This window comes from Scatophagus argus, chromosome 22 (genome assembly GCF_020382885.2).
Source record: "Scatophagus argus isolate fScaArg1 chromosome 22, fScaArg1.pri, whole genome shotgun sequence".
NCBI classification, from domain to species: domain Eukaryota; kingdom Metazoa; phylum Chordata; class Actinopteri; family Scatophagidae; genus Scatophagus; species Scatophagus argus.
This window is the reverse complement of record NC_058514.1, coordinates 5,567,386-5,579,381: the sequence shown is the minus strand read 5'-3', so window position 1 is coordinate 5,579,381 and position 11,996 is coordinate 5,567,386. Positions and strand designations below refer to the sequence as shown.

The 11,996-nt window shown below is 44.2% G+C and overlaps 1 protein-coding gene across 1 annotated transcript in view; it reads right to left on the bottom strand.

The window, feature by feature from the left end:
• Positions 1-1,013: 1,013 nt before the first annotated feature.
• The window catches only part of snd1 (staphylococcal nuclease and tudor domain containing 1), a 157,874-nt gene continuing 146,891 nt past the window's right edge, over positions 1,014-11,996 (bottom strand). The window contains exons 23-24 of the mRNA XM_046378942.1: positions 3,878-3,922; positions 1,014-2,080 (exon numbers count right to left, since the gene is read on the bottom strand). Of these exons, the coding sequence (XP_046234898.1) occupies positions 2,015-2,080; positions 3,878-3,922 (111 nt within the window). The 3' untranslated portion in view covers positions 1,014-2,014. The remainder of the gene's footprint in view (positions 2,081-3,877; positions 3,923-11,996) is intronic.

Below are 11,996 nucleotides of genomic sequence, written 5' to 3'. Positions count from 1 at the left end.
TGTATTCTGCCTTCGCCACATCCTCTTTGGGTTCATCAAGTGTGTATGTTCTCGTGAAGTAAGCTTTAAACTATATAAGTGATGATAGGAGGAGGCAGCGATGTGCTTTATGTCAGATTTGGCTCTGTGTTAACACTCATTTAATGTGGTATGGAGCATTTATTTATATGGCAGGCAGTATTAAATGTTTATGAGCACTTCATTACAGCCCTGTTTTTTTTTTCTTCAAGCTTGCAGTGGTGGATGTGGCTGCAAAGATGATGAAGACTATGACCCCCCCCCGCCGCCGCCAAAAAAACAGGTCAGTGTTTTTAAATGCATTTCAGAAAGAAAAACCTCGCTGTGGCTTTTAATGTAAAGCTATACTTAACAACCTGCTACAGTAACGTTACAAGTAGTGTTCAAACCCACTTTCAGCGAAGAAGTACAGGCAGTAAAACATGTTGGTTCCATGTTTTAACTCATCTACCTAAAAACAACGTACTTACGGTCAGTGATTTTTTTTCCCCCTTTGCATTTTCAGCTAAACTTAGTGTATGCAGGGCTTTGGTATTTGCATGTTGATATACAAAAAACCCGAATCAAACTAGCAGATAAATGCACAACTTAACCCCTGTAAAATGCAAATGAAAACAATCCATTTAAAGCTATTGCTTTATTTTTTTTGTGGCTGTGGTTAATGAGAACTACGGCAAACTGATGATAAACTTTAAAGGAGGTGAAGGTTAAACTAGTTCAAACTGATGGAGGCTTTTAAACATTGTCTGAACTAAAAAAATAAAAATAACCTACAAAGCTTTTAGTCAAAGGCCTTCATCCAAGTTACTTTGCTTTAACAAGTAAAAGAAAACCTTTTAGTCTTGTGATAGAAATAGTCTTCTACTTTGTTAATTTATTAAAATTAAATTTGAAGCAGAACTCATCTGTACTTGTACCAAGGACTGTCTATACTGAGAATTACAACTCCCAATATTCCTCTGTGTTTTTTAAATCAAAAAATGAAAACAAAACACTTTTAGTTTGCTTGTTTTTATTCAGTTGATTTTTAATAGAATGCAAACGTCCATTATGTGGAAACAAATTCAAAACACTGTTTCTGCTATGGCATCCAGAGACAGAAAGAGAAGAGACTGCCCAAGACAGGACCATAACTATTATTAGAATGTAAACTTTACAGGAGATAGAGAGATGACAAAATGCCACATGATGGCATCAATGTTTACTGGTCATAAAAGTGTGACATAGTGAATAAACGACAAAACACTCCCCACAAAAACATCTGCAAATGTCATCATCACACAGATATACACTGAAGACAAAAATAAACTCCTCCTTTTTTTTTTTTTTTCCTTTTTTTGTCTGTGTGGCTCCACCTACAGAATTTCTCTAAAATAAATCCATTTACACTTTTCAACATATCCTCACATTTACACGAAATTCATTAGGGAAGCATTTGTTTGCAAAAACCAAGCGTCTCCCCCGTACGCCCAGTCAGTCCCTTCCTATACAGAGGAAAGCAGGGATTGGGCTAGAGCATCAGAGAGCAAAGAACGTGATTGGCTGAAACACATACGCAAGTTAAGTATCATAATTATCATCATTCACACAGGAAGTCTGCTGAAAAGAGAACATGGCAAATAACACAGATTGGCAATAGTGCAGGCTGCTTGAGCTGGCAGTGGCCCATTGGGGGGGGAGAAAAGGTGAATGAAAAGAAGTGATTCCTGCATGTTTATTTTTTTTTTCTCTTTTAGCATCGCTAGCATGCTCTATCTGGAGCTACAGGGGGGCTAGCTGGAGGGGAGGAAGGTTGAGAAGGTATTAGCAGAAGAGAAGTCGGGACCAGGGAATCAAAGTGTCAAATGAAAAGGAAATGTGAGTCAATGCTTGTCGTTTAGTGATTTACTGTGTCTTCTGTCCAAAGCGTCACTTGCCGTCCATGTTGGTCTTTGGAATGGTGTTGATTGGATGGTCGGGTTTCGTGGGTTTATTTTATTTTCATTTTTCTTATTCTTTAACGCCTGTAACCAAACTCGTCAGCGTCGTCTGCACGGAAGTCGCCGTAGCGCCAAATGTTGAGCTGATGGGAAGAGACGGAGACAGAGACAGATTTTATTGACCACAATGAAACAAATAACCATAAAATGAGGTTATGTTTCCAACAGCTTCGAAAGGGACTTCGCATAACCTCTCTAGCACATTACATGTTAAATGGTCAAGAGAAAAAAGAGTGTGGGAAGATGGGGCAAAGTCGAGGGAGTGAGAGAGATCACTGCTTTTACAGCCTGGTGCTACGGCGCCTGCATCATCATCATCATCATCACCTCCACCATCACCATTTAATCCAACTCTTTGTGCTTGGCCATCCAAGCTGGAGGCCCACAATGCCTCAAATAATACCCAGTCTATTACTTTCCTGTTTCATTACATTCGCATTCCCGCATCGCCTCATAAACCATCACATGCGTTTCCCAGCTAAATGTCGCCTTTATTACAATGCTGTTGGCAAAGCGTGTGTGTGTGTATTTTGGAGCAGCATCTACTATAGTACTGGTTATTTAAACGTGACAGAAACTGTGCAGTTTTAGGGGTCTGTGTTTTTGTTTTTTGCGTCTGTGCTTACATGAGGGTCTGTGTGGGATGTTTCTTTTTTGGCTCTCAGAAGCGCTCAGCTGTTAATGCCATGATTCATAGCTAATTAGCGACTGTGCTAATTAGCACTAGTTATTAGGATGAATGAATGAACGAGGCCATTTGTACGTATTGCCATTTTCCCGTCTCTCACTTGGCTGCCTTTTTTCCTCTCCTCCCTGACAGCCTGAAAACACGGTAGTAACTTGGGCTGTGATTGTGAGTCAGTTCCACCTCTGACTGGCTCATTGTCTTGAGCGTGCTGTGTGACTACCGGGCAGCTAAAAGAGCACAGGAGGGACGGCTTCCTCCAGGACTCTGAGCCATCGTGCTTGACATTTACATGAGCGAAAACAAAATGGGATATGAGCATCTGTGGGGCTTGGCAGGGATCTTGTAAAAGGCACCTTGGATATGAACAAACACTTTTCTGTCAAAGTCTAAAGGTACAGAACAAAAATGATCTGGCCTTTGCCAACAGGGCTCTGACACTTAAGCTCAACCTTTCAGACAATCAGTTATTATTTCTGAAAGGATAAGAGTGCCGATATTCTAATTTTTTCTGATCTAAATCATCTCAATAATCTGCAGGACGGTGTCGCCACGCGATGGAGCTCGAAAAATACATCAGCAGGCGTATGCTTTAAACATAAACTTTCTCTTTTGTATAATGAAAATGAAGTCTTAATGGCCTACATTATCAGATTCTTCCATGCACTCGGTTTTAAATTCCTGATGATTTGCTGCCAGTTTCCCTCTGACTGGACAGACGGTTTACTGGGCTCACACAAAGTCATTTCACTCTGCGACTTGACTCACTGCGAAAAAGGGAACCCAGCGTGTTATGTGCTGCCTTCTACTCGTTCTCCATCTTTTTCCCTTCTCTCTCTCTCTCCCCACTGTACACTTTTGCACACATCCCCACCCCCTATTTTCACAGTATGGACCTGCACAGACTGTGGGCAGCAATCCATATGGGACAATAGTGACTGCCAATGTAATGTGTCGCATCTTGACAGAAAGACAGAGAAAGGCAGCAAAGAGAACAGACACTTTCTCCCTGGTAGCTGGTGCAGAAAAGTAATTAGTGTTGTAATGTATTCTTGTTTTGGCAATATTAGATTTCTCAGTGAGAGGCAGACAAACCACATTTATAAGAAGGAGGCGACAGAGAAGCTGATAAAAAAAAAAAAACAAAGACAAAGACAGAGAGGACAGACTGCTGGGTTTGGATGAAGTGACTTACCCTGGCACTCTTGGCAGATTCTTGACTGTTCAGGTACTCTGTCACCTGGGGCAGAAAGAGAGGAGCCATTAGCATATCACATCACTGTGTCACATGGAGGATTTTAAAGGATTAAGGTGAATCAATGCAGCCTTTCAACCTGCTCTGCCCCGGAGACACTTCTTTTACCTGCTTACAAGGAAATTCTAATTTTTTTTTTTTTTTTAATATATTTGAGTTCACAATTTTTCTGAGGGGCACTTGCTTGCCCTCACAGCAACACTGGGCTGTAAGGAACACAGTGTTCTCTGAAGATCAACATAACGCACACAGACACAGAGTGGTTATGTCACTGCAGGGTGACGTGGAACACGCAAACATGTGAAGGAAGCATACGGAGGATACCGAACGCCACATTACGGCTCAGTGTTTGGGGGTCAGCGCCCTGCACGCCGTGCGCGCCGTGTGCAGGGCGTCGCTTCGCGCTTCATGCTGCAGCTCACACTAGTGAAGCCACTCGAGATGAGAGGCTCTGATAACCTCTTGTGCCTCCTACCCTCAGGCCAACACCTCGCCGGTCCGGAGGAGCAATTTATAATCAAGTGCATTCACAGGACGCCTTTAGGGCCGACCCTCACCTACCTGTGTTTCATGGAGGAAAATCAGAGCTCTATTGAACAGGAGTAGATGTTTTTCCATGGCTTTTCTGTCCATCCTTTGCTGGCGTTACACTGTGACATTACACTCTTCCTTACAAATGAAAAGAAAATTTGGCAATTGCACATTAGCTCAGTTCAGCACACTCAAGACATTTGCTGCTACAGCCTGACACGATCTGGGAAAGAAATGCGGCTAATGATTGATTTTCATCGACACGCGCTTTCTCGATTAATCAATTAATCTTTTCTCCTACAAAAAGTCAGAAATTAAGAAAAAATGCACCTGACAATTTCACATTTCCACAGCCTGAGGTGACATCTTCAATTAACTTGTTTTCGTTTCTCTTTTTCCAACCAACAGTCAATAACCCAAATACAATCACTTTGCAATTATGCGAAACAAAAAGCAGCAACCTGCCACATTGAGCGCTTGAAAAATGGAAAATAATCAATCAGCAAAATAGCTGCTGATTGGACAATCTGTGAAATGACGGAAAAGTGATCTTTTCAGCTCTGACAAGACCAGCAGCTTCCAGTGTTTCAGGTTAGCACACTTGTGTTGTCCGACACACAGCGCAGTTTACTGCTGTACGTCGGACAACACAGAATCACTTTAGAATTATATCGTAGTCGACACGTCTCTTCAACAGTCCATCTATAAGCAGAATTATGTTCATTATATTGCAGAAGAAATAAAGAGGAACAAGAGTAACAACCCACACACACTTCTTCTGTAATGTAGCTTTAGCTCATATTACGTTTCATTTACTTTTTATGAAACAAACAGGGAGTAAATGCAGGAGTTTTTAATTTTCATTCAATCTATGAATAAGTATTAAACACAATAAATTCGATAAACAGAATCATTAAATTCTCTAATGTCTGTTCACTATAAATGCAGTTGTTTGTGCTGCTCGATAAAAAGAACTGGACGCAACCAATACGGACAGAGCGAGAGCAGAGAGGATATAAAAGAGATGGAGGAAGACAATGTGCAGTGTTGAGCATATTGACTGCTTCTGCTAGAACAGCCATTTAGACTCATTGAATGAACCAGTGATGAGTCATAGGGCAGGGGGGGTGGGGGGCAGAGAGAAGTGTGTGTGTGTGTGTGTGTGTGCTGCTTACGCTGTACTAGTACAGCGATCTGTACTAGTACAGCGTAAGTGGATGGATGGACCTTGGAAAGCTCAGGCGGCAGACCCTCTGAGTGGAGGATGCAGAGTGATCAAGCTCCATCACGCACAGTTCAAGATCACCTCACCTCCACCATGTTTAACCCTGTCCACCCACACTGCATCCGCGAGTGCTGGGAGTATAGTTCTGTGAGGAAGAGCTCTGCAGCAAATACTCCATTTAAACACAGGTGTAGTTCACTCAAGTAGCGGGACAGACTTAAAAGGAAATATTGGCAGAGCAGTAAAAAGAAAACAATTTAGAGACACAAAGATCGTAAAAGTTACCTCAAAGACGGAGACACTAAAGAAGACTCATCGTGCTTTGGTAATGGATTCAATTGTGCACCGTGTTTTGTAGCTTATTATAGCAGCAGATGAGCTGGCTTTCACACTCAGACGCGCACAGACCAGAACAAGGATGCCAGATGTTAAAACTGTCGAGTGTGGATGGGGCTCTGGAGTTTAATTGCTCAGCTAGCTGGTGCACATAGGTTGATTTGATAGCTACGCTGCACATGGCACCGCCACGATAACAGACCCGCAGCTGGGACGGTGCAGCCCACTCCGTCTCAGGCAGCGCACCTGTGAGTGTGCGGCTGGGGGGAAGTGCAGCGGCCGCACGAGTCATCCATCAAAGCCAACTAAAGGAGCCATTTTTTTTTTGGAAGGCGTTGGGATATGGCATCTTGGTCCCATCAGGCAGATGTCTCCATATGGAGGACCCAGCCGACGATATTTCACGGACGCAAAAGGCCAGTGATACCATTAGGGCTTTGGAGGGGAGCTATCAGCACCCGTAGCAGTTTTAGCTGCCTTTGCTGGGGCTGCACTCAGCTGGCAAGAGGGACACTAAAATGATGTGGTAGAGAGGTTTCAAAGTGGATCTAACAGTATTTGAGCACAAGAGAGAGAGATGACATTTCTGAGAAAAATGTCAGGAAAATAAACCCCGAGTTCAACTTTAAAAAAAAGGAAATATAAAAATAAATCCATTCGTCACTTTTGCCAAACTCTACACAGCTGAGAGCCTGCATCCAAATGCAAAGCATTCTGTGAAAGACGCCAAGTCAAGAGCACTACAGCACAATACGCACAGATGATACGCTGCCACACTGGAACCATCACGGTGAGCCTCTTTGTACTCTGGTCGGGAGGGTGCCTTTCCTGGTTCGCCCTCATCTTTCACTGTTCTGCTCACTTGAGCTCGGTGTAACACAACAGCCAATCAGTGTGCAGCTGAACACTGATGATGACTGCCTTCGGATTCTGAACAGCTCCACGTATCCTGTCCCCTTTCAGAGCTTTTCTGTTGGCTCCAGTGGGGAGGCAGAATGGCTGATTTGTCACACAAACAGATGTAAAATTCATCTGTGGATAACTTAAAGTGGTACAGGAAGGGAAAAATAAATACAGGAAGAGTAGGGTCGATGGAGGGGAGGTTTGATGCACGATTGTCAAGAGAAAAAGAGAAATTACATTCCAGCAAAGCAAAAGAGGGAGAGGCCACATGCTTAGGGCTGTTCATGTGAAGGAGGAGGAGATTAGGAAACACAACAAAAAGAAGATAATGAATGAGGGGACGAGGAAAAGAACATGCCGTGTTTGGAGGAGGTTCGGGTGGCAGAAGGCAGCGGGTGACAGAGAGCTTTTCTGGATGACCCTACAGAGCTCCCATATGCCAGACAGATGCCATGTTTGGTGAGCAGTGGCCATGGACACTGGCAGAAGTGGAAAATATGCTGCTTGGCTAAGGAGGATGCTGTGCGTGTGGGAGTGTCCCCGAACGCGTGCGATTAATATTTTTTTTTAGCATCCATTTAAACTCTGCTCAGAGTCTGCAACATGCAACAAAACAGCTAGCGGAGAGTTTAACTGATTACAGAAGTCATCTTGCTCTAATTTCATGGCAAGTATTCAGCCAATTTATCAGAGCATTCTGACAAATCATCCACGAGATAATCCACGAATGTTCAGAAAAGAAAAAGAGGAAAAGCAAATTTAAAGTACCGCCCGAGTCAAATTTAATGCATGCAGGTAACTTTTCAGTTGCAGACTTGGTGGGAGACTTTGTGTACGTGTGATGCTTGTCGTAAGATGAACGACAGTTGGTGCGGGTCTGGTGTTTTGGCGCGAGTCAGTGTGTCCGCCTGGCTGTGAATCTGTCTGCCTGACAGCGAGAGGGAGTGAGACGGAGCATTTCCCCGCGCTGGCCGGTACAAGCCATGCCCAGGTGGTGTTCTGGTAAGCATGGTGTGAAAGTGATGGATCTGAGCGAGAGCTAACGTGGCAGCTCTCTGACAGGTTGTGCGCGTCTGGTGCGTAGGTGAGCTGCCTCTTTTTTTTCAAAAAAAATTTCACAACATTCAAAGATAAGAAAATAAAAAGCTACATGAAACCAGATTTTGGATTGAACGCATATGAAAAGCAAGTGACTAATCAAAGCTTCAGCTCCGGGTGTGCTGTCTGGGTCCTGCGCCGTCGACATGGGACGTAAAAACCACTCGAGTGTAAAGGGAACAATGAGGCTTATCCTCCATGCGTGTTGAGCTTTTCTCATTAACAGCAATGACGATCAGACGCACAGCCTCCCAGACACAAATCAAACTCCAACCACACACAGGAAGGGAGCCACTAACTCCCCTTTGTCCCTGCTTTGGTCTTGTTTGTTGCATCGCCCTCTCAATCCTCACGACATCTCATGTCAGTCTCCCTCAGCCCGCCACCTCCCTCTACTTTTGACGCCACTGAAAGCAGAAAGCTCTGCACAAGACAGGTCGTCGTTGTCGGCGCGTTTGCCGGAACATAATGGCTTTCATGTCTGTAACTCACACTGTTTTGAGTTGAGTGTACTTGGCTGAGCTGTGGATTGCAGCCCTGAGAGATGTCTCTCATTCAGCATGTCAGTGAATGAATACTGCATGGCAGGCACAGAGGAGGCCAGGGTTTTGGGAAGTCTCTTCAGACTTTTCATGGTACGAGCGGTTTCAGAGGGAAGGGCTCGTCACGTACGCACCACAGCTAACCTGTGTATCAGTAAACGCAGGTTTAAAAGATTTCCACTGACTGAAAAATCCAGGGATGAACAGAAGACTGAAAATTTAATGAAACAATACAAAAACACTTCTGTTTTGTCCTTCATGTATTACTTGGATCAGCGGCTGACTTGCACGCGCTCCAAATTTTTCTCTTCACTTTCTATTACTCAAAGTGTTTTTGAGCTGTCAATAAAGCAAGAGAAGCCTGTTTACTGGAAACTACGGCAGTCTTGTTTTTTTTTTGTTTTTTTGTACAAAATAACTTTGGGATGCACATGAGCATCAATTTAACTTTTCACTTCATACCAGTCTGCTTCCTTCATGAAAAATCTGTATTTTTGGAGGAAATCTGAGGGGGTAAAAAAAGGATCCGTATGTGGACGTCATGTGTATGAGTGTCACTGTCCCCATCTGAGGTAAACTGGGATTACGCCATGTTGCACACGGGTCCCCCCAGCATGGCTGTCGGAGGAGATCAGGCGCTCTGGTGGGAACGTGGCATGACAAGCCCACCAGCATGGGTTCAGAGAGTTAAGGAGGACACACACATGTACAACATGTGCGCAAACACACACACACACAACAAACGCAAGGACCAACAACAGATATCACTGAGAACATTCTCCAGCGCTCTCCCAGAGGCACTGGAGAGAAAACAAGTCTTACGTAAAGCACTAATGTATCATAGAAAATACGTCTCTCTCTCACACACACTCACACACACACCTAGACACACACACTTTCATATAGGCTGCACAAAGAGTTTGCTCTTCTGTTTCTCCGATATCTGTTTTCTCTCTCCCATGTGGTCACACAAATCAAAATAATCTAAGCTTGAACAACATCATTCCTAACTGTCCTCTACTCATCCCCAGTGTGTGTGTGTGTGTGTGTGTGTGTGTGTGTGTGTGAGAGAGGGAAGATATAGTGTGTGTCTGTGTGTATACATCTGCAGAAGATGGGATGGCATTTGGGAAGTGGCGCGTGTCAGCTAGGACATGTCAAACAGGGCCTCAGAGCAGTGGCAGCAGGGGAAGCAACTGCCTGAGCAAGTGTGTGTGCGCGCGTGTGTGTACAGTTAATAACAGGGGAGCAGAAAATGTCCATTAAAAGGCCCCACCTCTAACTCTGCTTGTGAATTAGGTATTAAGCCGTTGGTGAGGAGCGGTCACGCTGACACACACCCACATTATTATTTTATTTATTTATTTATTTTTTTAAATGAGGCTGGAGGTTCTTGATGGGGTGTGACAGGGTCGAAAAGGGAGGGCAGCGACCTTAAAGTCAGTCTACTGGTAGTCTGGATTCGGGTAAAAGCCATTTATAGATGACATGGTGAGGAATTATCAGGTTGGGGTGGAGATGATGGGAACCTGATCCACAGGGTGCTTGCTGGCTCTACTCAGGCACACAAAACAGCCCTTTATTTATGATGTTCTTCATCATGTCATTGTAGTTTTTGTTCAGTATTGGTATTGTCTTGTCCCTGCCTCTAACGTAAACAGTTCGGGGTGAGCTCAGAAGGGACCCCCAACATGTACTGTGTTTGTCCTCTCTGCTTGGGGACAGTTCACATACGACAACAGCGGCGCCTCGTTTTGTTGCACTGAACCTGCTGTATTAGATCCCCTGACATTCCCATAAGGCTCATCACGGGAGTGTGAACCAGTGCCTTACCAGTATGATAGCCACAGACTGCATCACATTAGCCACCTAACTGTAGAGTATGTGTGCCAAACAGCACAATTGCACTCTGATAAATGGAACAACCCATCCCTGGAGGCATCCTGTGTGTGTGTGTGTGTGTGTGTGTGCGAGCCTCTTTCTTGATTTCCTGTATGGATTCCCCACATGCAGCTGGAGGTGTGACTACACTTGTAAGCACGCCATTTCATCTTCATCTACAGCTTCAACCTTCATTAACACAATTACTGTGAAAGCAGCCGCTGTGCTATCAACTACACTGGGGACTCTAACTGCAAGCTGTAAAGGAGACTTCACTACCCATGAGGCAATTCATATGAAAAGATAGGGATAAATTAAAAACAAAAAACAAAAAACCAAACTGCATCTCATGCGAGTCACCAGTTAAAGGCTGCCCTTCCGTCCCCTAGAAGCTACGTCACAGTCCTGAAAAGCGAGGCCTCAGTGTGAATACAGCAACAATACAGTCAAAGAAGATAAAAGGAAGAAATGAAACTACATTTCCCATGGGGCCGCTGGGTAATTAAAGATTCCAGGACTCTCATCTGCAGCTTACACTCTTAGGAGCCACCACACACTCACTCACACTCACACACACCGCTGCAACACTTTGATACAGCTGTTTAGCAAATATGAACAAACATTTGTGAAAGGTGTGTGAATGTTACTTCTAAATTTTATGCCCTCAGTAGGAAACAAAAAATCTAGGCTGAGGTCGATACAGCAGGCTCTGTCGCTGTTGGTGATTGATAATAATTGCGCTGGCGAGGGAGTGACAGACACTTCCGTGTTTGTAATTGACTTGTAATTAGCAAACAGGAGATTATTAGCTTGTAACACTAATGCACTTTGGGGACCAGCACCGGTGTCAGTTAGCCGAGGTGACTGGGCAAGACTGCTTTGCACCCGGTGGCCTGCCAGAGTTGGAATCAGTCATGTTGTTCGGCGGCTGCTGATAGAAAACACCGGTGAGAAGCAGCAGAGCACAAAAGATAGCGCTTCTAACCACACAGCCATCTTCCAATTGAGCTGTCACGACAGACTCATTTCAGCTACGTCTGTGACCAAAAGAATCACGTCTGGGAGTTTCTTTGTGTTGGTCAAAGATAGCTGCTGCAGGCACTTACAATTTGTGTACCCAAGCAGGTAGAACAAAAAATGTCTAGTGGATCTAGTTATCTCTTGAGCCCTCTACCTTTTTCACTTTCTCTGCAAAAACACACTTTGTGTCTCACTTGTGCATGCCTTTAGAGAAAATGATAAAAGGCTATGGATGCAGTGAGGGTTCACGGGGCATAATTGACTGATGCAAGTTGCAACAAATTGCACATAACAGCATTTTAAATCACAGTGCATTGTAAGGCCAACACCAGGTCTGATCTGAGTGCCTCTCTACATGATTACTGTTCATCATGACATCACACTGACAGACAAAATGCAAATCAGTCACACACACACAAGCTGAGCGAGCCACCTCCCCATTGCCGTCCAAATGAAGTGCTCAAGCTCCGTTTGGATAACACGAAGAGCAAAGGTTAACAAAAAGGAACACGAGGAGAGGAGG